At 32.1% G+C, this 27,356-nt stretch overlaps 1 protein-coding gene across 2 annotated transcripts; it reads right to left on the reverse strand.

Moving 5' to 3' along the window:
• Positions 1-644: 644 nt before the first annotated feature.
• LOC122516560 (transcriptional regulator ovo-like) lies at positions 645-20,163 on the reverse strand. Of its 2 annotated transcripts, none has more exons than XM_043634471.1 (10): positions 19,099-20,163; positions 4,728-5,158; positions 3,950-4,433; positions 3,326-3,875; positions 2,929-3,245; positions 2,578-2,780; positions 2,081-2,218; positions 1,707-2,006; positions 1,459-1,617; positions 645-860 (listed from the first exon to the last, which is right to left on the reverse strand). In XM_043634471.1, the coding sequence occupies exons 1-10, from the start codon at positions 19,253-19,255 to the stop codon at positions 738-740; spliced, it is 2,862 nt and encodes a 953-aa protein (XP_043490406.1). In that variant the 5' UTR covers positions 19,256-20,163; the 3' UTR covers positions 645-737. The 2 variants fall into 2 exon arrangements, with proteins under 2 accessions (XP_043490406.1, XP_043490405.1); XM_043634470.1 differs by having other exon boundaries at positions 2,557-2,780.
• Positions 20,164-27,356: the final 7,193 nt, after the last annotated feature.

Consider the following 27,356-nt stretch of genomic DNA (forward strand, 5'->3'; position numbering starts at 1 on the left):
TCGCATAAAAAAAATATATAAAAATAAAAAAAAAAGAAACATATAAGAACCCTTCAAAAATTGCACCTTTTCTTTTTTTTTTTTTTTCTATTCCTTATTCTCTCTCCCTTTATCTTTCTCTCTAATGTTCAAAAGTACAAGATGAGAGAATAAAGAAAGAAAGAAAAATAAAGAAAGTAATAAGCATTCCTGAAACGTTGAATCCGAGTTATTGGGTGTTTAATTTTTTTCTCTTTTTTTTTTCTTTCTAATCTCTTATGATGAATAATTATTTAATAATTCTAACGCAGTCTCTCTCTCTATATATAATATTTACATATATATTTTAACTTTTTCTCTCTTGTATATTATGTATATCGTATATTTATATTTCTAAATAGCTGCACACGTCGACAAAATATACTAACATTTGTAAATAAATGTACGCGGGAGAACAATGAAACAAAAAAAAAAAAAAAGAACCGACTAAACTCGTCAAGAAAATCTGATTCCTTATGTATATTTAATTTCTTTTTGTATAGGGGGGGGAGGAAACTAAAAAATAAATTGTCTCTAATTTTTCTCTTTGCGTGACATTAAAACTCGATTATACGTGTCAACAGTGAAGTTGAACTTCGTAGTCGTTCTTCTTCTTCTTTTTCTTCTTATTCTTCTTCGTGTACGTTCCACCGAAGAGATTTTCCCGTGATTATTCGTTTACCAGACGAATTTCCGACCATTAGACGACCTTGAAACCTTCAGAAACTGGATGCTCGACCCAAATGTAACAATGTGGCACGCTGCAGTGGTTTTTCGATGCTCTTAGAGGCCGACTTAACGCAGCTTTCCGAAATCCTCGAGTCTCGTTGCAGCATGCCACCCTGAAGATGTTACACGATGAAGAACTATTTTTTCTTGTGTTCTTTGTGTTTTTTTTTTTTTTTTTATATTTTATTTTATTTTATTTTACTTTTTTTTATTATTTTTTTTTTAAGTTTTTTCCCCTCGCTTTTTATTTCGCTATTCTTTTCGATACTTATAATTTAGTATTTTATTTTTTTTATTTATATATATTTATATATATATATATTTACTTTCGTCTCATTCGTTTGTCGTTTATTTATCTTTTTTATTTCTCTCGTTGTATTTCTCATTTATATTTTGCTTATATTTTATTTATTTTTTGATAAGAGAAATTTAAGAGAACGTTACGGATCAAATTCTATTTGCATTTGTTTGTTTGTTTGATTGTTCTTTTCTACACCACCCCACATACCTACCCCTCTCCCTCATTTTCTTTACTTACTTAATTTCTAAGCACCTCCCTGACCCCTCACTTTCGTTTCCTTTTCCTTTCCCACGTTAATGAGAAATTGATGACGATTGTAATTGTTCTTAAGAACTTATCAATCGAATTTTTGTATATTATTTTGTTTGTTTGTTTAACGACAAAACTAGATCGAGATTCTACGTGCGCACCTGTAGCAACATGTTGGCGAAATTGCTGTTAGTGAACTTGAAGTGACGTTTATCGTAAAATTTCAGTAAAGCTGGGCTATACGGGTGTTTGTCTTTTAGGTGAAGATAATGTACTTCCGGTTCTTGAGTAGTATGTCCACATTCTTCGCATACGTAAACCTAAAAAAATAAAAAAGAAATGCAATAATTAAATCAGGATTCGCAATTTGATAAAAAAATAGACGAATTTTTGTAGAACCTCATTTTACCTTGGTACGTCTCTCCTTGTAAGCATACTGATGTTGAACACCATGAACCTTTAGACAATGACTTTCAAGAGAACATCTCTGAGTGAAACTCTTTTCACATAGATTACACTTGTATGGTCTCACTCCTGTATGCGTTCTCGTATGCCTTTTCAAATCAAAGGTGTCGTTAAATCCTTTACCACAGAATGTACACAGGTAGCGTTTAACATCACTATGGCATTTCATATGTCGATTTAAAAGCCGTTGCAAGTTAAATTGTTTGCTACAAACGCGACAAGTGAAGCGTATTGGTCCATCCTCCTAGGGGGAAAAAAAAATAAATGATATGGTTACGTGTTATAATTAATTATGAGTTATGGATTATAAATGTGTACCTTTCCAGATGTTGGTCGTGCAGCTCTATCTTCTTCACGACTGGTAGTGGCTTGTCTTTGTCCTTCGATAGCTAATGGATTCTTTATACCATGACCACCATTAACGAATTCTAATTGACAGTCACCTGGTAATCCCAACTGTGGAGTAAAACATTGAATTAATCGGTCGAAAGATTAATTATTTAATCGAGACGAAGTGATACAGTAGGAAGCACTCAAGTTGATTGGCATTGCATAGAATCATTTAAACGAAATAAAAAACTGTCATGATCATTTGTTAACAAATAAGACGCACAGAACAAATACTATCCAACAAGAATAATATCTACAACAGATATAATAAAATATAAAACATCACATATATAAATATATATCACATATTTGGAGACAGATTATGGGAAATATATATATGTATATATATTAACAGGATTAAAAACAAATTATGCGTTTGCCTGGATCAATTTGGTGGTGCTTACCCTTTGCTGTAGTACACCGACCCGTTGAGATAAAGGGGGTTCAGCAACTTGTCCGTTTACTTGAGTGTTCACACCGTTCGATACTCCGATTGGTGGACTTGGTGCATGTTCCATTAACGCACATGACGGAGATGTGCTGGTCGAAGCACCGTCTAAAGAACAACTTGTTGCACCGGGACTTGGTAAACTTCCACCAACGCTGCTACCGGAATCCAATTCCAAACCTTAAGAAAAAATAAATATGATCATTAAGTTTTAATCCTATGGATTAATTTGAACAAGCATATAAACAAATATTTGTATGTATTTACACAAGTCTGTATTTGTAACTAACACCTAAACACTTACCACTAAATACATAGTGAAACTCACCGCTACCAACAAAACTGAGACCAGGGCTCAGCAATCCTTGATGCTGTTGCGAATGGTGGGGCGACATATTATTAGTTTGTTGCTGTTGTTGTTGTTGTTGTTGTTGTTGCTGTTGCTGCTGCTGCTGATGTTGCTGCAATTGTACTTGTATTTGCAATTGTTGCAATTGCGGTTCCGATTGATTCTGATGATTTTGATTTAAATGCAATGCCAATTCCGATCGCTCTTTCGCGATTGGTTGATAACCAGTTTCCCCAGTGGCATAGGTCAAACCAACCAGTTTAGTATTGAACTGTTGCTGTGTTCCATTGTAATGCCTGAAACGTACCAAAACCGTAAGTTTTTCTTACGATGCGAGAACACCTTCACTAAGATAGTTGTGCCAAGACTCACTCACCTTGATGCATCGAAGCCTCTCGTTAAGGCTATATTATGCTCAGGAAAAGGGTCTACGCTGGGTTCGACGGGCGTGGTCATTTGACCTGCATCTTGAACTATGCCACTCCCAGCCGAGGCTGGCGAATGTAACGAGTCCTCGAGTAAATCATTCCCTCCTTCTCCTGATTGTAATTTAGGTAATAGAAATTCAGCCGCGTCGCTTAGGCTTTCCAACAATGCCGTATGATCAGACGGCGAGCTGAAGGTCAATGTAGCTGTTATTTGTAATGGATCAACAACTGCACCTGTCACCATGTCGACCATCATTCCGTTTTCCGTAACGTCGTATGTATTATATTGACCGGATAATAAATCATTAGGTTGGATCTTATAAGCAGACAGATCCTCTTCTTCCTTAAGTGCCAAACCATAGGAAGCACAAACATTTTGCAATAACGAATATTGTTTGCCTTCTTGTGCATTGTATTGAGCATGCTGCGAGTTAACATCTTGTTGTCCCGTATCGCATTCCATTCCTATTGCTGGGGTCGGCGTGAGGTAGTTATTACCTGAAAGATCACAATACACCGTGAGAAATCTGTTATGGGACATAATATACCTAAGTAGAAATTTTCTAATGTACCTTGACTGGTGGTATATTGGTTCGCAAAATTGGCCAGGTTGTTACCACCTTTGAGAGACTCGTAAAATGGTGGTAATGAACCCGTAGGTGGTGAACTTGGGGCATAATTACCTCGACCCCCATTACCACCAGGATTCATTCCACCCCCACCAGCACCGCCACCCACGGCACCACCTCCCCCACCGGAAGATCCACCTCCGGAATAACTACAGGAATTACCCGTGTTCGATGATGAAGACGAGCCCGAGGAAGACGAATTATTACCGCTTGAACTAGAATTTGAACCGGAAGAGCCATTATTGCCGGAGTTAGAGGTCCTCCCAAGTCCTGCCGCTGTGTGAACAATTTGTGGCCCAGAAAGCCTCATGGCCAATAGTGGTCTGGCAATAGAATTACATATGGTTCGTGATGCTTTTGCGGTCTCGCGACCTCTCTCATCGTCTTCTTCCTTTCTTTTCGGTACGGCATAATCTATTGGTTGATCCTGAACAAAAACATATGTTAACAATTAACATTAGTTTTATTATATATTGTCGTAAGAATGAAATTAATTATAAAAAAAGATTTCCTACGCGAGTTAGGTTATTTTCAAATTAATTAATAATCTTAATAAACGCAAAATTATTTTTTTTTTGTCAAAATTTGATTTTCTATATAAATTTACTTATCGAATTAGCCCCGTAGATCTTTTGAAATCTTCATAAGTGTAATACGAAATATATACGTAAGTATGCATATATATATGTAAAAGAAACCAGTTTTTTCCGAGTGGACGCACCTGCTCAGGCTCCTGACTTTGAGGAACTTCGATCTTCTCTTCCCTTCTGGAGTTACCTTGACTCTGATGCGGTACCCTCTGAATCACTGAAACTCTGGTCGGTGGTTCGACACGTGGAACCTTGGGTGGGGTGGGTGGCCTCGGTAATACGAGTTTTTCCGTTTTTGTAATAAACTGCGGTGCATCTCCGGAAGGTGTAGGAATGATCGGTGGTGAACTGTATTCTTTACGTTCAGCACGTGTTAATACGTGACCCCTGCTTCCATATGGTACATCTCCACCAAGTATACTTGAAATAAAACGTCTCGGTGGTGTATTGGATGGTGTGTTGTTTGTTGATTGACACGGTACCGGTGGTGGCGATGGTACTGGACTACTGCTTCTTAATGATTCCGGAGTAGTAGCACGATCGTCCTCAGTTTTATCGCGATCTATGGATCAGTAAAAAAATCAATTTGACTTTGTTCTTTCTTTCTTTCTTTCTTTATCTTTCTTTAATCTTTCTTTCTATATTTCCTTCAAGGTTTTTACGACCATATCGTACGGAATAACGATGACGATTGGAATACCTCGTAACGTCCACGTTTGTATGAAGTTTACGAGCGACCTTGAAAATCCGCGAATACCGTAAGGTGGTGACTAGATATTTTTTCTTTTTTTTTTTTCATCTTCTTTTTAAATAAACCTGACCTTCTTCTTAGGAACGTTTTATCTTTTTCTTTCAATTTTATTATAATAGATTTGATTGTTTTGAAATATGTATTTTTATAGTCTCTTCTCTTTTACATTACATTTGATTTTCTTTATTTTGTTTGTTATATATCTTATACCGGTAGACATTGATGGGTGGCGAGTATAATTCCAAGAATGGTAGACAAATATTTTTGGGTACACTCGAATAGAAAATATTATACCATGCTATAAGATCTAATATGATGCGGTATATTTGTATATATATATATTTTACTATATTAATATTGTATTCATAAATTTATATTATTTAAATATATTATATAATATATAAAAAGAATATAATATAATTGTAATATATTAATTATTATTATTTATTAACTGTAATGGTTGCCCAAAGGTTTAAGAATTATTACAAATGTTAATACATAATACAATTATCTTTTTACTTTCTCTACAAACTCTCTACTAAAGTCATTTCTTTACGAACAAATATAATATGTAATATATTATTCATTATATACATTTAATATATATTAGGTTATTCATAAAATAATTTTATTTTTTCAATGATAAATAAAAAACAATTTTTCCATATCTAGAATCAAAGGTTTTTCAAACGATCGCGTATAGTTGAATTTGCTTAATTTAACTTCTCAGCTATTTCTCATATTGTTATTTAACAATTAGCATTATTTTGCCGTCATCTCCTTAGACCGGACGAGTAAAATGTAGCGTAACTTTCATACCGAAATTATCAGAATAAAATTTGGAAAAAGTAATTTTGACTAAACATAAATAACATTTTGTTTTCCCGTTGTATCGCATTCTCATACGGTAATTTAAAAAAAGTAATAAAGGACGAAAATGCTTGCTTTGATTTTCCATTTCTGATGCATTGTCAAAAAATAAAACTACTTGACGTATCGAAATAGAAAAAAATATACAAATCACTTTCATACGTGAAAATTTCATAATATTATATTTCATAATATCTGTTGATAGAATGTGCAAAATGATTATTTTGAGGTTTGAAATAAGATTGGGTATCGGTAAACGCGATTAATGAAATTTCTATACGATAAATAATATTACTTACCGAACAACTCAATTTATATCCAATTCATACATTAAGTTCATAAATTATTCAACGGTCGGCCAATTCACGTTGGATTATTAGTTCCCGTCAAATCACTGAAGTCAAGCAACGTGGGCACGGTTAATAATAAATGGACGAGCGACTCGTTCGGGAAAAATAAAAATCGTGTTTTGTTGACTGTAAGGAGGCATTAAAAAGACACAATTTCTTTGATAGTATTGGATAGGTGTGAGAAGGTTTTGGTAGATATGTGATTCGCGAATCCATAAAATGACAGGAAGATTACTTTATAAATAAATACTAAATATGTTAAAGAGACACATCGAATTAATTTAATTATCGTTTTATTTATTAATTTAATGAATTAATATTAATCGTAAAAAGATAGAAGAAATGGAAGAAATTCTCTAGCTAGGATATATAATATATATATATATATATACATAAACTATAGTATAGTAATATTGACTTTGACATCAAACTAGTGTTGGGTAGTGAATGCAGGACGAGGACACTAAGTCGATATGTTGGCGAGTCGTTGAAGCGGAAACCAGGAAGTAAAGGAGCTACGAGGACGCTAAGTTTTTATGATATTTTATTACTCATACCAATAATTATGAGCAAAAGTAATCGAACGATCGAGAGAAAGACTTTTTCATAGAGATCGGGGACGAAAAGAAATGATTAGAACGAGTTATCGTACGAAGAACGGAAAAAAACATTCTCTTTTATTTATATTTATTTCTCTTAATACTACTTCTCTTGACTCATTTAAATGATTGATCATAATGATAATCGAAGAAACTTTCGATTCCTTATCGACACACTTGACAATATTTATTTACTCGATATCGAACGTACCGATTCACATATTTTTTATTTACTTTTATGCTAATCGACTGGTTTTATTTTTGTGATAAATATTTCATTTTGCATATAACAGAAATTTCTCTCTGTTAATGAATTAAATACAAAATGTAATCAATATTTTTATGACAAACATTATTTTAATTAATATATCATAAGAAATAGTTTTTTCTTTTCTTTGAGGTTAGTTAATTATAAATTAGATCAATATTTGTAAAAAAAAAAAAAAGAAAAAAAAATATTGCATTACAATTGTATATTGTATATTGTACATATAAAAAGTATTATTTATAACAAACGATGCATACGCTAAAAAGTCTCAATAAGTATAGCGAAAAAGTTGATTTTCTTAAGTTAATCTGAGAAATAAGGCAAATAAAAAGTAATGAAGAAATCTAAAAGAATGGATCCTCTTCAAAATGGCGGTTCCATTCGATCGGACGCTACGCTTCAATGAGAAACTCTATTGATCGGTACGAGTTTGGCGTCTAAATCTTCCTTTTTCATTCTTTTTCTTCTTCTTCTTCTTCTTATTCTTTCTTATCCTCTCCTCTTTTTCTTCTTTATCTTGCAGGTTCTACCACGATGCTATAAATACCTGTAGAAGCCACGTGATCCACGTACCAATGTCTTTCTCTGTTCATACCTTTCTTCTCTCTCTCTCTCCCTCTCTCTCTCTCTCCTCCCTCTCTCTCTTTCTCTCTCTTTTTCTCTTTCTTTCTCACTTTTCGTCTCAGTCAGTCAAAAAGAAAGAGAAGAAATAAGGCAACCGAAGAGAAGAATATAAGAGAGTTAGAGAACGTTAAAAGGAAACCGGTACTCTGAGGGCCCCGACAACCAAAGACGCACGTTCGGGAACAGGATTGCTCTCCAGCAAGACACTAAGGACCGATAAATGGCCGATAGAGAAATTAAATTGGTCAGAAAGTCTAATATTATATTATTTTACACCTTTTTTTTTCTTTAAACTAATCAACAATCAATGTCTATGATAAATTAGAATTAGTTGTTATTATTTCAATGAACAATATCGAAATATCAATTGCAACAACAATTTGAACCCTTACGATCGAGAATGTGATTGATGTACAATAAAACAACGAATACTAATTAAAAAAAATAATATAATTGGTTAGGAAGTATATAATAGAATTTTTGTATAATAATTATTATTAAAAAAAAAACAAAAAGAAAATTATTCAAATAGAAAAAACAATAATTTAATCTTATGAGAATGATCCTAGTCGTTTGAACATTTTATTTCTTACATTTTGCGTTTTATTTTCTGCTGTATAAACATAGATCAAATTTAGATGATTTAATGATCGGAACTTGAATGTGTTAGATGTTAGTGAAAGAACTTCAAAAGTATATTGACCGGCCACTTCATGTCAAACTACTTCTTTGTGGTTGGCTCTCCGTTCGATCGAATGAAACGCCTCAGTTTAGTCGTCGACCTACTTCCAAAGTCGACCACTCCCTCGAGTCCTTTTTCCAAGTTTTTGCTTTCCTTTCGGCTACCCACAGCCATAACCCTTCACTATGTATCCTACAGTCTGTGGGTTTATCACTATTACATGGGTGGTGTGTTCTATCTTATGTGTATGCATTTATTTAATATGCATAGGAACAATGCACCTATCCTTCAACATGTAGATAAAGATCGTTCATCGACACGTCGGTCATCGTAAACCTCATATCGATGATCAGGATTGTTTAATGAATTTATTATCTTGCGAGTAACATTCCGTGTATTCTAAGAAGTGGGTAATACTTTTAGAGAATATTCAGTTATGTCGGATACCATCAGTTAAAATTTTTGTAAAGAACAATACTCAAAATGTGCGCGCGCGCATTGAATGTAATCGATTATAAATACTTTGATTATTTCGAAAATAATTTTAATCACGCCCACCAAAATGGCTGACTCGTATTAAACAATTATTTACATATCTAAATAATAGAAATATTTTGAAAAGACAAACTAAGCACGGGGAAAAGTTCAAATATTTCGTTCTCCAAAATGGCTACCCAAACCTTATGGACGAGTTGAAAACTTTTGAGCTGAACATAGAAACAATATTTGTCGATCGAACTTCCATTTATATTTTGACATCATTTTAAAACTTTTCAACCAACCCTCGTATACCATATATCATATTAGTTGTACGACATAGTCTCCATTTTGCCCTGGTTATCAAAATGGCGGTTATAAAATGGCGGGAAATTTATTTACAATTCAAACAAGAGTTATAGATAATTGAATAAGAAGTCACCGAATTAATTGCTACACCTAAGACTAGAAAATCAATAAAATGAAGTTATAAATCACGTATGTATTTACGAATACTAAATAAATAGATATTTTTCCTGGTCTATTCGTATTGCAAGGAGAATTGCACGCAACTGAAGATACGTTGCGTTGCGTTGTTGCGTATCTGCATAGCGTTTGCCTAGCGGTACCGTGCGTGGGTCGAAGCGCGTCGTGTCGTCCTGGTGCAAGGTGACACCGCATACGCAGCCACTTAGTTGGCTTACGTAATGGCCGCGTACGGGACAACGCCATTTCCTCCCCACCCCCTCTCCACCTCTTTTTCTTTCTTTCTTCCTCGCAACACTTCTTCCTCTTTCAGGTCTCTCTCTTCTCTTCAATATCGGCATTTAACGTTTCCACATGAATCCTTTCTATCGGCGGAAGATCGTACCCGACTACGTGGACATGTAACCTTGGCATTCGGTGAAAATGTCTCGTGCGCGTGCGCTCACGTGCTACGTCGGTAAAGACGAGAGAAAATGATCTAAACTGTTTTTCTTCTTCCTATTTGTTTCCTGCTTTTATATTAGTTCTACACTTCTGTGTTACATAAAAAGTTAGGCTCCTCTTTTTTTTCCTTTCCGCCATCCGTATCTTCGTTTTTCTCTTCTTCTTCTTCTTTTTCTTCTTCTTCTTTTGTTTTTTTTTTCTTTTATGTAACTTTATGTCTCGTATGCGTTATCACATGAAAAAATTAGATTCTTTTTTACGTTTGCTTTCCTTTCCTCTCGATTCTTCTTTCTTCGCATTTATTTTTGTTTTGTTTTTTTTTTTTATACTCCTCGCGTCGCCTCTAATGGCGACGAAACGGCACTCGCATTTGCATACCGTTCGTTCTGCGCAATTTCCGTGCAGTTCACGCGCAATCCACTTAACCACGATATGCACCGAAAGAGGAACGCGCCAAGCGTCATGCGTGTATTCGTTGTGGTCAACTCTACGGAATGTGTCTAACTAGTTTTGCTGCTATACTATCTTACTTACAATACTAACTAGTTATCGTACAATCCTTTATTTTACTTCTCATTCCGTTTTCATTTTAAATTGAAATATTTTTGAAACAAGAGAACTGTAAAAAGAAGTTCTTTTAAAAATCCTCGCTTCTTTGATTCCTTCCTTTATTTAATTTGTTTTTAATTGTATCCCAAAAATATCACGTAAAAAATAGAAAAAGTAAAAAAGAAAAAAAAGAAACAAGACTAATTGGAAAGAAAATTTAAACATTCAATTAAATACAATTTTTATTCTTTATTTTATTTGACCGTGTTCATTTTCAAATTAAAATAAAACGAAAAATAAAGAAATTCGCAAAAATTAACAAGATAATTAGTAAAAAAAATAATATGGTTATTCTTAAACATCATTTCCTTCCTATAATTTCCAATTAAATAGTAATCAATCGATCAATAATCCATTCTTTGTTTCTATTACATTACTTTGTTAAATCTTAATTTTGAAAATAGAACGAAAAAATATAATAGATAGTACGAAAAAAAAAAACAAAAGTAACAAGAGATAATTCGAAAAGAAAATAGTAAAGATGTACTTTAAATGAAAGGAAACATCATTTCCTTCCTTTGATTTTCTAGTCAATAGTGATCAATTGATCTTACAACAAGACCAAAATCGAGTTTAGACGTAAACTTTTAACGTAGCTTCCGTTTCTATAAAAACATAGGTAATACTCTCTAAGAGAATACTATTTCCCTGTCGGTTTATCACTAGGGAAGCTCGTCCTCGATTCCTATGTACAATACTTTTACCGACCACCATCAGGAGAGACATAGATAGACATATAGGTTTCATGTGTAGATAAGTAACTATATATATACATATACACATACTGATGTGAATACTGACATACAGACAGAGGCAGAAATTCAGAGACAAAGAAAGAAAGACCCTCTTTTTCTGTCTTTCTCTTTTTTTCTCTTTTGACATTCAGATAATCGTACTCAGTGATGTGCACCTGTGACCAGACAAGGGGAAGAGACGAGACTAGGTATACCAGGATATGCAGCCATTGTAACGAATTACAATGCCTCGTGATGCCTCCGTGAGTTCACTGTGCGTGCTTTTCTATGCATACGAGAGTAAGTACGTGTAGCACTTACACATTTACTAGACAAGCTTGTCTCTCAGTGATCCTATGTGGGTACCTTTATATATATATGTATATATATATATATCTATGTATTCCTATCCAACTAGTTACAGGATTGTATATAAAGTAGGTCTTAACTACTACTTTTGTTATAGATATATAAATATATCTAATCATATTTTTTTTTGATAAAATATATAAATAAGAATTTTGTAAATACATTGTCGAACACTGATTTACGAAAGGTTAGAAAATTTCTAAATTGAATTAAGGTCAACGAATTGATTTACAAATTACCATTAATATTACAAATTCTACGTGTATTATAATATATAAACAAAAAAAAAAGTATTATATAAATTACAAATGTATTTTGTTTCAAGTGTGACAAGAATTCGTTTAATACAATATGTCATTCAAAAATATTTTGATAAATAAAATGATGATCTATCTACTAATAATTAAGAATTATTATTAATAATAATTGTAGTAGATCTGAAGGCAAAGTACGGTAAGAGTTCGACAAAGATATGTTCGATAAAGAGAGACACGATCAATCTCGAGAAAAGTCGAAGAGAAGTCGGCAGCCTCGAGGCAGAAACTCGCTCGAAAGCGCCATCAAGCATTGTAAGTAAGTTGCTTGTGTGTTTGTGTAAGTACCAACACATACCTTTATTTACTTACACAGACAACGCACATACACACGTACACACATATACAATATACACACTTTCATACAAACTCGCGCTATGTACCAACACGTTATTACATATACATATATGAATTACGTTCATATACACTCATACATATATGTATACACACACACACACACACAGATATATATAAATGTGTTTTCCAAGAGAACGTGTAACGTCGTCGCGACGGAGCCTAATGGCGCAAGAGGGCCGTGACCGAAATTCTTTCGAAGCAAGGGGGCCAAGTGCAGAAAGGCTTGATAAATCTTGCTCTAAACTCGGTACTTGTAAATCAACTTGCTGATTCGTTCCTTCGTTTCTTCGTTCGTTCATTCGTTCGTTCATTCGTTCGTTCGTTTGTTCGTTCGTTCATTTGTTCGCTAGTTTCACCGGTTGGATGCGCGTGCACGATTTCGTGCCGACGTACCGAGAGAGTAGAATAATCGCAGTTACGTTATCTAAGAAGCGTCATTATTATTAAACTAGTGTTATATCATCGACCGCTTGTCTCTCGCCAGAGATTTTACTCGAGCGATTTCTCATTTTCGTAGTAAAGTTCTTCTTTTTTTTTTCCTTGTCTTATTTCGTAATCTTCTTCTCTTATCGATTCTCTGACAAATCGATTCGTAATTTTACAATCTCACGTTCAAGTTTATTTCGCAAAATTATTTTCGCGTTCGCGTTCGAAGGTAAAAATGTTTATTAGTTTTATGATCTTGATTGGATTTGAAAAAAAAAAAAACAAAAAAAGAAACATATTTAATTAGATCATCGATCATTGTTAAAAATAGTTTTATTATTTGACCTATTTGATTGTATTGATTATGCTTAAATCGTATTTCTGTTCTTTTTTGTCTTACTTTTTTTTACTTTTATGTCGCAAATTAATAGTCCGCATACGAAGATTGATCATCCGTTGATCACAGGAATAATATTATAAGTAATATGATTAAAAGAAAAAAACAAATTGGATTATATATATCAAACGTGAAGAATGTTTTACAATATATCAAGAGAATAAAGAAAGATCCGTTTATTCGTAATAAATAATTAAATTGTACAATTTCTAAGAATTGTTTGTGAAATAAAGAATTAACGATTTCTCAAATACGATAAGACGATCATCGAACGGGACGTCCCGCATCCGGTTTAAATTTTCTGCGAAAAATATTCTATGCAAGTGTATTGTATTTTTTCTTTTTTTTTTTTTTTTCTAAATAAATAGGTACATAATTTTATTATTTTCATATCTGTATAAAAAAGAAAAATATTACAATTACCTAAGTGCGTGTAAATGTGTGTTTATTATTCAAATATAATTAAATAATTATTATATATTTATATTAATTGACATAATAATAATAATTTTGCCTTTTCTAAAAACACGTAAAATAAAATATTACGTTATAATATTATATACGAGTAAGAGTAAATAGTAAAAGTCTACAATGTAAGAAAATTACGAAATGATTTCGTAGTTGGTTAAAATCTAAGGATCGATTTACCGTGAGAATGAATGAATGAATGAATAATTTAAATGTAAAAGGTCGGTGGTTTTGTCTGGTATTGAAACTTAGTTCGTTACGTTAGTTGAATTTAAATTATAGATGTCCTTACACGCGTCGGTTGATGTATCTCGTCCCACTAATACTAATCCTCCTCCCCCAATTCTTATTCTTCTTCTAATACACGTAGAATATATCACGTTATTGTAAAACCTAACCGACATTAGTTTCTCTCTCTCTATCTTTCTTTTTCTTTTTTCTTATTTTTTCTTCTTTCTGTGGGCATTAAAAACAGGTTGGGAGCGAGGTTTTACGTTCGTGAATCCAGAAATTACGCAACACGTTCGTGAGACGCCTGCGAAAGTCGAAGGTCCTTAATCTAACGGCTGTGTACACGATATACAAATATACATACGACAAGTATATACTTATTTATACTCACATACACAAATAAAAACTATCTTTCTGTCAAGGACACCGAATGTTACGGGCACGTGATTCGAAACTACCACGGTGAATTTCAAATTTTTATTCTCTATTCCGATCGATATACTTCTAACGGTTTCGAATTATTCGAAGATCCAAGAATGGAAAGAATAAAAATACGTTTATACAATTTTATCCATTCCAATCCATTGAATTCGTTCTTATTAATGTACAAAACGTAAACGACAATTATTGAACGAAATAGAAAGAAAGATGCGTAATTATACATATTACCGTTAATTTACAAAATAAACAGTTAAACAATGAAACAAAAATTACATTGATCAATTAAAGTATGAAAGGAAAAAAAAAAGAATGGCATACTTCAATTAGATAATATAACAATTCGCGAGAGATGAGTGTAATTAATGTATGAAATTGAAACTTGATTCGTAGATTAAATCCGATAGAATAACACGACTAACAGAACATTGATTGTCAAAGTACAGTAAGAAATAAGAACGGATAAATATAAGCATTATTGTGAAAAGAAAGAAAAACTTTGAAGACGGATCAAATTTCAATTCGATACGTTAACTACTCGCCTCTTATGAATTCATATATTACCTCGTTATTTTATAAACAAAAAAAAGAACAAACTAATTTAAATATATAATATAAAATTCTTTTTTTATATCCTTTTCTTAAAACGCTTAATAATTTTACATATTAAATATTTGTTTTACGAATAAACCTGAATTATACACTTAAACGTTAACATACGCTTGTTTTCTTTTTTTTTCTTTTTTTTAAGTATTTTTTGTCAGTAATTGAGTGTTCGAGTGTGTTAGCTAATTAAAGTACCACTTAATTAGTATCTTTTAACGAGATATAGGAAAGAAAAGACGGTATTGGTGCGTCGTTGATGAGATTGCGTTGAGTGGAACGATTCAAACGCCTTTCTTACTCAGGCATTGAAGTCCCTGGACGGTTCACGCACGACCATCTTTCTCTTTCCTTCTTTATATGTACTACGTATACTGCTACTTTTTGTGTGTTTGTGCGTGTGTGTATAATTGTGACACATGTGTGTTGTACTCTATACAGACGAGTCATAAGCATCACGTCAGCATGAATACCGCTCGAGTAGAGCACTTGATCATCTTTTCGATAACCCTTACTAAAAAATAACCACGACTCATACTAACACTTTTCTACCCTTGACAAAGTTGAATTCATTACAATTATGTTCGTGGAATGTTTTAAAAAAAAAAAGTAACCGGATGAAAACTATTATAACTGGACATTTTGTGTTTTTATATTTTAGATTATATAATAATAATTGTATCGTTTCTGTTCTCCAATTAATGGGAATGCTTTTTTGCGAATTATTAGAAATATTAGAATCATCATGTTTTTATTAGATTTTATTTGTAAATTTGATGGTAATGGTTTTTTTTTATAACTTTTTTATAATTTTAGTATTTTTATTTCTAGGTTAACCAATATAAATTTGTATAAAAGAAAAATATTTGAATACTCGAATTTTTTTCTCTAATAAATAGAATTTATATTAATGATAATATTTATTGTTCATAAATGTATATAATTTCATAGTTTTATAATATTTATTTCTGGGTTTATTAAAATAAATGTTTTTAAAATAAGAAATGTAATATATTAAATACAATTTATATAATAAAAAATAATTAATATATGTATACCGAGAATAATAAAATGTATAAGCACAAATATTTATGGATTAACTTGTAAACGTGTTAAGCAACTTAATTATAATATCTCAAAGTAATAAAAAGGAAAAAAAAATATAAAAAGGGAGAGAGAGATAGAGAGAAAGAGAGAATCTTATTCTCTCACGATGAATTCATTTAACCGATAACGTTTCTTCCTCATGTTTTTTAATTTACGTAAGCAATTAACGCTTCATCCGCTTATGCGAGCGTATCTTTGCACCTGCAATGCGGTAGAGTCTTTGGTGGGCCATCGACATACTATTTTGCATCTTTTTCTTTTATTTTTTTGATTTATTTTAATTTTTTTTTTTACTTCTTTTATCTTTCTTGCTCTTTTGTATGTTTTTTCTTTCTCTTTCTTTACTACTGACAAAAGAACTCACTGATTCGAAAATGTACAATGGAATGCTTTAAGAAAGGAAGAAGAAGAAGAAGAAGAAGAAGAAGAAGAAGACCAGAACCACATTTCTAAACCAGTTTTAGAACCCACAAATTTGACTCACCCTCCTACTCACTATACCGTTGTAAACCACGATCTTTCGATATGTAGATAGAACAGGAGTACCTAATACTCTCCGTTGGAAGACGTAACGAGAAATGAATAGAAAGATAAAATTCAATGACTTCTTTTTTTATTCTCCTCTTTTTTTATCTTCTCTTTTTGTTTTCTTTTTCTTTTTTCTTTTGCTTCGAGTAGAATGAAAAGAGAAAGTATAAATAATATAATTTTACTTCGGATAATATATATATACTAAAAATTCGTATCATTTGATATCTAAATTAATATTCCCCCCACTTCATTTCTATCTCAATCTTCTTAATTATTTTTCAAGGCACATATTTAATAAATAAACTTAAGAAATGATTTGTATTATCATGATTTATATTATATTCATATATATATTATTATATGAATAAATTATAAAAAAAATATATCGTGTGACTCTGAACTTTGACGCATGATTTGATTTCATTTTTCTTTGTTTCTTTGAAGTTTCTTTTATCACGTTGTTGGTAATCATATATTTTTTTGTACTTCTTACGAAAAACTAAAATTTATGTACCTTGTATCTCATATATATATATATATATACTACTTTACCGTTTACTTAATGCATAACTTACAACTATACTGCTATTTGTATTATATTTACATAAACGAATAGACCGACTGTCTCGCATCTGGAATACTCGTCTACTCATAATACCGTTGTCCAACGATGACCGACGCGTAAAAAGATGTTGCATTCTTTGCTAAGGAACGGTCATGGCAAGTAGTAGTAATAGTTATGCAATAATGCAATATCTTACGAACCGAGAACAGATAATGCACGACTTCATAGAATTTCTATGCTTCTACTAGCTCTCTTAAGGATTATGCACCTAAGTATGATAGCTTTATTGTCATTAATCCACGACGTAATGATTAATGGAACAGAATGCAACAAAAAAGAAAAAAAAAAAATATTACAACGCTAACGTTTCTCCAATCATTTTTCTCTTTCCTCTTTTGCAAACTTTTTTTTTCTATTTAAAAGATAATCAATTAAAAAAAAAAAAGAAACATAAAATAAAAAATAATAAATATTAATTATTAAACAAATTTTTCTCACGAAAGAGTGATTTATTTTCGATGATAAAAAAAATAATATTTAATAGATACATTTCAAACAGGAAGGGACAATCAATGTATGCGATTACTGTTTGAATTAAAATTCGTATTACCGAAACGCAATGGCGGCCTAACATGCGAGCAATCGTGCGTCTACACCTGCGAACGGAATACTCGAATAACCGACGAGAACCTTAATCTCTTCTCGTTTTATTTTCTTCTTTATTTTTATCTACGTATACATTTTTATATTGGGGTTGCGTTCGTTAGTAGGAAGGAAAGGAAAGAAAAAAAAAAAAACCAAGAAAAAAGGGAAAAAAAAAGAAGGAGAAGAAGAAGGGAACTCGGCGAGAATAAACCACGAATTTTAACGAGGAATCTTTCGTAGTCCCTCTGCTTTGTCCCGTTTCACCGCAAGCAGCAGCTTTGGTGTAAACTTTTGAAGTAGAATGAGAGAAATAACAAAACAAGTAAAAAAAATAAAAAGAGAAGTAAGTCGTTTCTTTTCTTACGGTTGAGAGAAGAAGGGATTAAAAGAGAGAGAGAGAGAGAGAAAAAAGAAAAAAGAATATCAACTAAGAGAGAAAGAGATAATCTTACGTATTGTTATTAAAATGATATCCGATGAAGATGTCAAAGAATAAGGAAAGAACGTTTATATACGATCATCGAAGAGTCAAACTTATTAGAAAGGGGCCTCCTCTCGCGTGTCCTAAACTCGTCATTGTTTACATTACTTTAGAATAGGGTATATGTTTACATATTTATCTACTACACACACAGAAAAAGGGCAGGTATCGTTTCTACGAATTCATATTATGGTTGATCTCTGTTATACATTTTTCTTTCTTTTCTCGCGTCTTCTTTATTATGTCAAAACGCATAACACAACGTTGTTTATTCAGGTATTTGTGTTGACAGGAATCTGCCCCTAAAAATTCGTTTTATCGAAATTGAGCAATTAAACGTTCTCTTTTTACCCACGGTCTCTTATAAATTGTTCATATTTTTTTGTTGGTTTAACAATACCGTAATTGAATATTTGTAATTCTAAGTGAACGAAAATATTACGATTACATTAATAAATCTATATCTGTTTTTATTATTTCGATAAAACGACTTTCGGTAAGACCTTGATATATGTATTTTGATTTTAAATAACGAGTTATATTTAGATATAAATACAGTTCGATTGAACCAGGATCGAGTATTGTGAATGTTTGAATTAGGCAAATAGAGAAAGAAAGAAAGAAAAAAAAAAGAACATAGTGCAAACCGTTTAAGAGAATGAGATTGTTTACTTACATTGGTGTTTATTCACAATTAGACTGAGCGGTTCCGAGGTACCAAGTGGACTTTCCTTACCGCTGCAAGGGGAAGGACTTTTGCCAACATGTTGGGCTTCGAGAAGTCTCAATTGTTGCTGGTGAAGTCGATTTTTGATGAGAAAAATCTTCGGCATCTTTGCGAACAATGATTACGGTCCGCGCGCGTTGGCGGACACTGAACGAGTTAATGGTTTAAGAAGAAAAAATGAAGAAAAAAAAAAAAAGGAAAAAAAATTAATTATTATTCACTTAACACACTTTTAGTAATCACCCCACGATTCCTATTTCGGAATCGCGGCACACCAACTGTGTCGATGACCTTCCAGGACTGTCAAGGTCACCGAATTTTTCTCCACCACAAGGTCCGAGCGTAAAGATTGAACGAATTTACGCATCCAACGATTTGCTCCTACTTTATACTACTTTTGATATTTTTCCTCGACATAATAAATATCGAAAGAACGAAAAAAAAAGAAAGGAAAAAAACAAAAACTAAATATAATTAAACTATACGAACGATATCCCTCGTACCGATACGATTGACACTCTCGCGAGGATACGTTGCTGGTAGGAAAGTACTTAATTTACAGTAGGAAGAAAAAAAAAAAGAAAAGTATCATCAACGTATAAGTAATTGTAAAGTCCTGACGAACATCGTCCCGATGAAGATTTAATAATTCAGTGGAATCCGATGAAGGATTCTCTATTAAAAAACTGACGATCCCGAAGCACTACATGCTAACGATAAATAACACCACGATGAAACATTCTTCTCAAATAAATCTCTATCTTCTATGTCCAAGCAAAATGTTTGCTGTATACACTGATTTCTTCTCTTCTTTCTTTTTCTTCTTTTTTCTTTTTTTGCTATATCTTCTTCTCTTTCTTTCTCTTAGATGTATATCTATATATGTAGGTATATATAAATATATCTATGTACTGTAGATTTACAGTTATTCTGTTAAGACCGACGTTCTACTCGGTAGACCCGATTGATCGATCTCTTATGAGCGACTGAAGCTACGTTGGGATCTCGAACAGGCCCCGACCGTGAGTTATCCCCACCACGGTTACTACCTAGGCTCCTGGCGGACCCTATAGCTTCGAGTGTTTCTTTACCCCCACTCCGACAACCAGCAAATCCTGCCAACCCCTTCTTTACTTTTTCCACCACCAGCGTCTTATCCTCCTCCTTTTTTTTTTCTCCTCCTACTCTTCTTCTTCTTTTTCTTCGTTACCACTGGCCGCTACCACTTTTGATGTCGTGCTTGGAGAGTACCAAGTATTTGGTTCTTTTTGCTAATACAGGTCCGCTGCTTCATAAAGGTGGAAACTACTCCACCGGGGGCGAGGTATTATTCCCTCTACTTATAGGGGCGCGCATGCGTATAACGGAGTATGTTTTATCTTCAATAAGAATTTATTCACATTATTATTTTCCTACCGATACATTGTTATTACAATTATTTACCTATACTATATTGTTTTTCCCTCATTTATCTATTATATTTTATTCTTTAACAAATTTCATATCTAATATAACTTCATTTTATTATCATCGTCTCAAAGAGTAATAATTGAAATAAATTTGTTTCTATGAAACATATCACTACTGTTCATAATATTCTTCTGACATACATTTTTCAATAATAAATTTGAGAGTATTAACAGTCAGAAGAATAAACAAGAAATAGAAAGAAAGAAAGAAAGAGAGAGAGAGAAAGATGTAAATTTGCAATTTTCCTCAAGTAGGTTTACACTTACATATATATATATACAAGTGTATGAGAAATCTTGATGTTCTTGTAAATGTATGTGTACACCTGTAGATCGTGTTATTATTATGTGTACTCCGTGTGTATGAACGATCACACAGAAATGGCGATATACCAACTCCGTGTAGATGGCGGACAGGCAAGCAAGCAGGCAAGCAGGCAGGCAGGCAGGCCGTGGCAAGGTTAGGTTGGTTTTACCTTTGGTCACTATGCCAGTTACATCGCGAAGCGGTATATGCGTGGCGACTTGAGTTTGAATCGAACGACGAATACGACCCAACGCGACTACTATGACGATGACTATGTACTGCGACTACGTGTGCACGTGCATGCGCGCTCGCGCACGCAACCGGGCAAGCAAACATATTCACAAGTATGTTTCTTTCTTTCTTTCTCTTTCTTTCTTTCTTTCTTTCATTTTCTTTATCTTTCTCACTTACGTTAGGCTTGTCTACATGTATCCTCTGTAAATAACGCATGGCGTGTTGCCGTTCCTGCATATTTCCGTATATTTCAGGATTCGTGTCAAACTTCGAATGCAAGGAGTGGTCCGAGAGAAAGATTCGCGTGGATTTGTATTATCGAAAAGAATAATAAACACATTTCTTTCGAGTATTTGTTTACACGATTTTGACTATTGAGATTTAATGTAAAGGAATAACAGCGAAGGTTTCGAAGTAGTATATTTTGTTTAGTTGATATTGATAATTGATATCTAATGTTGGAAAATAATAATATAGTTTTCAATGAAGTATTATGGTTTAATTGAGTTTTGTCAGTAAATGTCAAGTATTATAATTAAGTAGTATGAAGGAATAATAAAGTCTGACTTAATGTATTTGTTTAATTGATTTACTTAATAAATATCAGATATTACATCAAATAATATGCAGGAATAATAAAGTCTGCTATATGGTACTCGTTCAATTGGTTTTTTCACTAATCATCAAGTATTAATGTCAAATAATCTGAAGGAATAATGTCTTCTTTATAGTAATTTGTTTTTTTATTAATTTTGTCAATAATTACCAAATATTGCTAATATAATATAAAAAATAATAAAATCTTCCCTAAAGTATTTGTTTAGACCAAATTATAAATATTTAGCAAATATTACCATTAAGTACTATATAAAATCATAATACATTTTTTTACAACAGGTGGTTCACTTTTATCAATAACTTTATTTCATCGAATAATAATAACAAAATAATATATTAATATAGAGAAAATGTATTTTGAATATTATTTGATTTACTTGATCTTGATCTAAAATTTTGAACAGATATTAATAAACATCTAAGGGATACAGAAAGAAGACAAATGTAAATATTTCAAAATCTTAGTATCAGACACTTTTGTTAACCAACCAAGCTGGACTTTTGTCCTAATTTAAGTTCGTGGAAAACGTTGAATTATGTGTATGGCCCAGCACGAGTCCACACGAAATATCTTACGATCTCGGTGACCCTGGTATGAAAAATTGAAGACTTTGGGGATTTTTGAGACAAGTCGATCCAACTTCTCTACGTTTACGACTTTTTTCATCGAACGACACATTCCAAGATTATAACTTTTGATCAATAATCAGATAGAAGAACGTTATGTTACGTTCACTTTTATTTGGATATTTTGATATATTATTACAATATTTAAATATATTTTTTTATGTTAACAATGGTTTGCATAAAACAAAAGAACAATTAAAATTGATTAAAATAAATGAGACAATAAATGAATGAGTGCAGAGTAATAATTTTGTTACTTTGTTGAATTTTTTTTTTTAGAATAAAAATACTCATGGAACATGTTTCTATTTTTTTTTCAGTCATTCCGTTAATATCAATGTTATTTTTTATCTTTTGCTACATAAAATAAATACAACGATAAATTAAAAAGGATGAGTAATTATTTTTTTTCGTTGAAGATATTTTTAATAATAAAAATACGCTTACTGCGCGCGCATCAATTTTTCTCCACCATTTTGAAAATGAACATAACATTTTTCTGTTATCATACAAAATGAATAAATTAATGAATTAAAAATCCTGAGAAGATTATATTCCTTTTTGTTAAATTATTTTTCCAATAAAGATATGTTTGTTATTTTTATTAAATTTTCCTAACTATTGTTTATAAATTTACGCCAAAATTATCGGGTTTGTATCCCTTGAAACTTTTTCACACCTATCAAATAATAACCGACCGCATTGGGTGTAACTTTAGAGATATTAAAATCGAAAGGAAAAGTGTTCTTTCTTTTTTCGGATGTTTCAAAAAAGGTGCAGGTAGTAAAGGTGAAAATTTCCCCTAGAGAAAGATCAACGATTTGTTTACCCTTGGCTCTAAAATTCTTCCCTCGGTGATCATGCATAAAATATTTCTCTTCCGTGGTCACACATCTGACTTACGAATATATTTTTCACTCTTGTCTAACCTTTCTTCTTCCTCCAATCTGTTTTTCTATTGTTCCACGATTTAAAAGACTACAGAATTAAGAAGAAAAAAATAAGAATCTTAAGTTCAATGGAATAAAATCAATTTTTCAAATGAAACTTGTTCCTTTTTATTTTCCTGGATAGATTTTCTCTGCTCTAATCAAATCGAGATTATACTAACGAATTGGCTGATTCATTTTCTTTTTCTAGAATACATATATCTCATTACGCAAACGAGATGGGAGCTATTAAATCAGCATTCGTTTCTGATTCCATCGTCGTGACTTTAAAAGTGAAGAAAAAAAAAGCGTGAGAGGGGGGGCCGGGGAGCGAAGAAAAAGGAAAAAAACAAGTACGCGTTAAAAACAGATACGTAAATCGAGAGAACAACTTCTTATTGGATTCAGGAAAAATAAAGAAAACGAAATTATTTTTCTAAACCCGTTTGTAATCGTGCAGATATAACACGTGTAGACATGAAAGAAATGAAAATTTTTTGTAAATTTTAAAATAAAATTATTTATTATCGAAAAAATTGTATAGACGAATAAAAAGTGTTTAAGCGCTTGAACATTTATTATCTGAAAAAAAAAAACAATGCGTAGAAAAGTAAAATAAATAATATTACTTATTCGACGTGTGCATTTAATTGTACGGTTTAAAATAGTAAATAAAACAAAAGAAATTAAGTTTTTTAGTGATTGAGGGAGGATATTTTTTTTTCTTCTTATACAGGGTTGAATCAATTGTTTTAAATGGGCCAAAAAGTTTCAAGATGATTAAACTAATTCAGATAGTCCTTTTTTAAGTTTATCTTGTTTATTTTTTTCTTTAATACAAGAATTTTCCTAAGCTTATGGTTGTACAATTAGAAGGGGAAAAAATAGGCTTAAATTATTTATAAAAGATAATAATGTTGAAAATGATTGAAAAACTCTCGATTGAAGCTCATAGAAAAGATTTAAAAAGACAAGTTGTTCTTTCTATCGAAATCATAAGAAACGTCTGTGCGTTCCATCAAAAGTGGTCCAACGAGAGAACATAGCCTACTTTCTCCTCTCCGAATATTTTTCTCTCGTTCGTACACCACCCATCTTATTTTCCGTCTCCTTGTTTCTATATTTTATTCGTGCTGTGATCTACGTAACGATTACTCGCCGTTGTATAACTTCACTTGTTTACACGTACGAAGTATACTTACATCCTTGACTCCTTTAACAATATCATACCATTTCTCGAATTATTATCAGTTTTTAAACGTTTCATGCTAAACAATTCTTTTTTTAAAAATTCAACAGAAGAACAAACGAAAAAATTCATACTAATTTTTACGAATCAAAAATCATTAATCTTGTAATTCATTAATTAAAAAAATTGACTAAAAATTATATTCTACATAATATCCCAATCAAATTTTAAATAAAAATAAACCTTAAAATTTTTAATCAATTTAAAAAAAATATTTCAATCGACAAATATTTCATATCTTAACAGAAACGTGTTTAAATAATTCCTAAACGATTCTAACCAAACTGAAACGAAATTATTTCCCAGAAAAGGTCTGATAAAGTGTCTAAACGCACAAAAATCCGCATAGATTAAAAAACAATTATATAAATATTCAAAATAATATTTATAATAAATATCGATCTTATTACCACCACCTCAAACACAGAATCCTAAACAAACCTTAATCCCATGCTCAATTAAATTCCCCCTACTCTCAAAAAAAAAAAAATAAATTACAATCCCCAATTACCAAAAGGAATAAATAGAAAAAAAAAAAAGAAAAAAACAAGCAAAAAGATCATCGATCTAAGATATTAGCAATAAGAATAGCATCTATCTAAATAGTACCACGAGTTACGGTAGCTCGAACTGACATGAGTGTTTTTCGATCGAACGATAAAACGCAAACTTGCGAGTACGAGAAAAGAACGTGTATATACACACAAATATGTTTCTCTCTCTCTCTCTCACACACACACACACACACACACACTCTCTCTCTCTCTCTGTGTAAATCTATACACAAACACAAATCGTATTCACATACGATGCATATTCCAATATACTTTTCAACGCCTGTACACGTACGTGTATGTGTCTGTATGTGTGTGTATGTGTATGTGTGTTGTGTTTGTGTGTGTGTCGAGAAGTAGCGTTTTCTTATACGCGACTTGCGAAACCGTTCGTCGGCACGCGCAACGTAGTCGTTGGTACTCGTTCGCGGTCGTGATCGTAGTCGTAATCAAGAGTCAAAGTCAAGGTCGAGATCGACAAAGACAGACAGACAACATAGAAAGACAGAAAGATAGACAGAGAGAGAGAGGGAGGGTGAGGGAAAGAGAGTACCACGAGAAGAGAAGCTCTTATGCAATTCTTGTTACTTACCGTCTATGTGTCGTTGTCGTATTTGTAGTTGGTCGAACGTTTGCAACAGGTGAACAGTGAGAGGATGGGAGAATGATTACTGATGAGGATGACGATTACGATGACGATGTTGATGATCATGCCAATAGAAACTCTCATTCTTTCTATCCTTTTCCCGATCAAACTTCGAAACGTTTTAAATACCGTATATTATATCTGAGATTTTATCTTTATCTTATTTTAATCTTTAAATAATGATTCAAGGTCAGTGACTTAGATATCTATTAACTCGACCTATATTTTTTCATTCGCATTTTATTCGCTTCACTTTTTTTTTTTTTATTCTTCTTCTTCTTCTTCTAAACTTTCATTTTCAATCGTTTAGTTTGAAAAAATATCAATCATAGAAACGAAAGTCTTCTTCTTCTTATTATTATTTTTATTAGAACTTCGTCCTGTTATAATAGCTTTTATTGCTATTTCTGGGTGAGCTTTTATTGTTTTTTTACCGAGGATAGGTTGCTAACCACACCCTCAGAAACGAAAGTGTTAGTTGAAATTTTTAAAAGGCTTTATTTATATTACCTGTGGTGGATTAACAATTGGTCTTCTTATTTTTGAGTTTATTTTTATTCCTTAAATATACATTGATATAATAGAACATTTGAAATAGTTCATAACGGATGTCTTAATTCTACAAAAAGGACTATTTGGTTAGAAGGATAAATAGAACGATTGTAATATAATGGGATTGGGATACCATTTTTCGAAGGAAAGAATTACTTTCACCGAAAAAATATTGTCCTCTATGGAAAAGGCCTAGAAAATTCTTAAAGATATTTTTTCCTATTTTTTTTTTCCGTATTTTTCTAAAAACTTTCTCTGTCAACACCTTCCAACAATACCCCATATAATAATCGATCCAATAATAAAACCCAACTTACAATATATATTAATATAATCTAAATAAATCATTCAATTGATTATTTTTTTACTATAAAATTTTTCAGTATAGTATTCAAGATCGGTTATTCTCCTGGAAACTTAATCACAAACACACGGTTATTATAGTCATTGCAATTACCATAATTACGTCGTCATTATACGTATCACGTTTTAATGCCGGTTTATTCCATGTTACGAAAATTTTATATTATTATTATTATTATTATTATTATTATTATTATTATTAATATTAGACTCGTAACGTTAAATGTTTTTTTTTTCTATTTTATTCCATTTGTTTCTTCTTTCTCGAGAATAACGTTCGTCTTGTTTTTTTTTTTCCTTTCCCTTGGAGTTTACTGCCACTGTCCTCTATGAGATTTCCGGTCGTTGCACGTCACTTTAAATCCTTTTCCTTCTGACTTCCATACATGGACCTTGATTCACGTTACGTAATTTTTTTTTCTTCTATTACAGAGAGTTTTCCTTTAACTCATCGCTATCTTATTTTCTTTCTTTTTCACCTTTCTTTCTCATTCTCATTCTCATTTTCTCTTTCTTTTTCTCCTTCTTGGTCCACTTGAGTAACAGTGAGTCCAGCAGTACTTGCTATTAGAGAGAGAGAGAGAGAAAATAAAAAAGAGATAGAAAAAATGAAGGAAGTAAGAAAAGATACCATTGGATTTTTCTCACGGTTTATAAGA

Source organism: Polistes fuscatus, unplaced genomic scaffold, assembly GCF_010416935.1.
Source record: "Polistes fuscatus isolate 324 unplaced genomic scaffold, CU_Pfus_HIC Scaffold2, whole genome shotgun sequence".
In the NCBI taxonomy this organism is placed as follows: Eukaryota; Metazoa; Arthropoda; class Insecta; order Hymenoptera; family Vespidae; genus Polistes; species Polistes fuscatus.

What these genes read in the sequence shown, in the direction of transcription:
- LOC122516560 (XM_043634470.1), bottom strand. Translation starts at nt 19,255, where the DNA reads ATGCCGAAGATTTTTCTCATCAAAAATCGACTTCACCAGCAACAATTG. An exon ending in CCAATATACCACCAGTCAAG is followed by an intron (nt 3,876 to 3,949) that starts GTACATTAGAAA and finishes GTGATCTTTCAG; the next exon opens with GTAATAACTACCTCACGCCG. An exon ending in TCGCCAACATGTTGCTACAG is followed by an intron (nt 861 to 1,458) that starts GTGCGCACGTAG and finishes TAACATCTTCAG; the next exon opens with GGTGGCATGCTGCAACGAGA.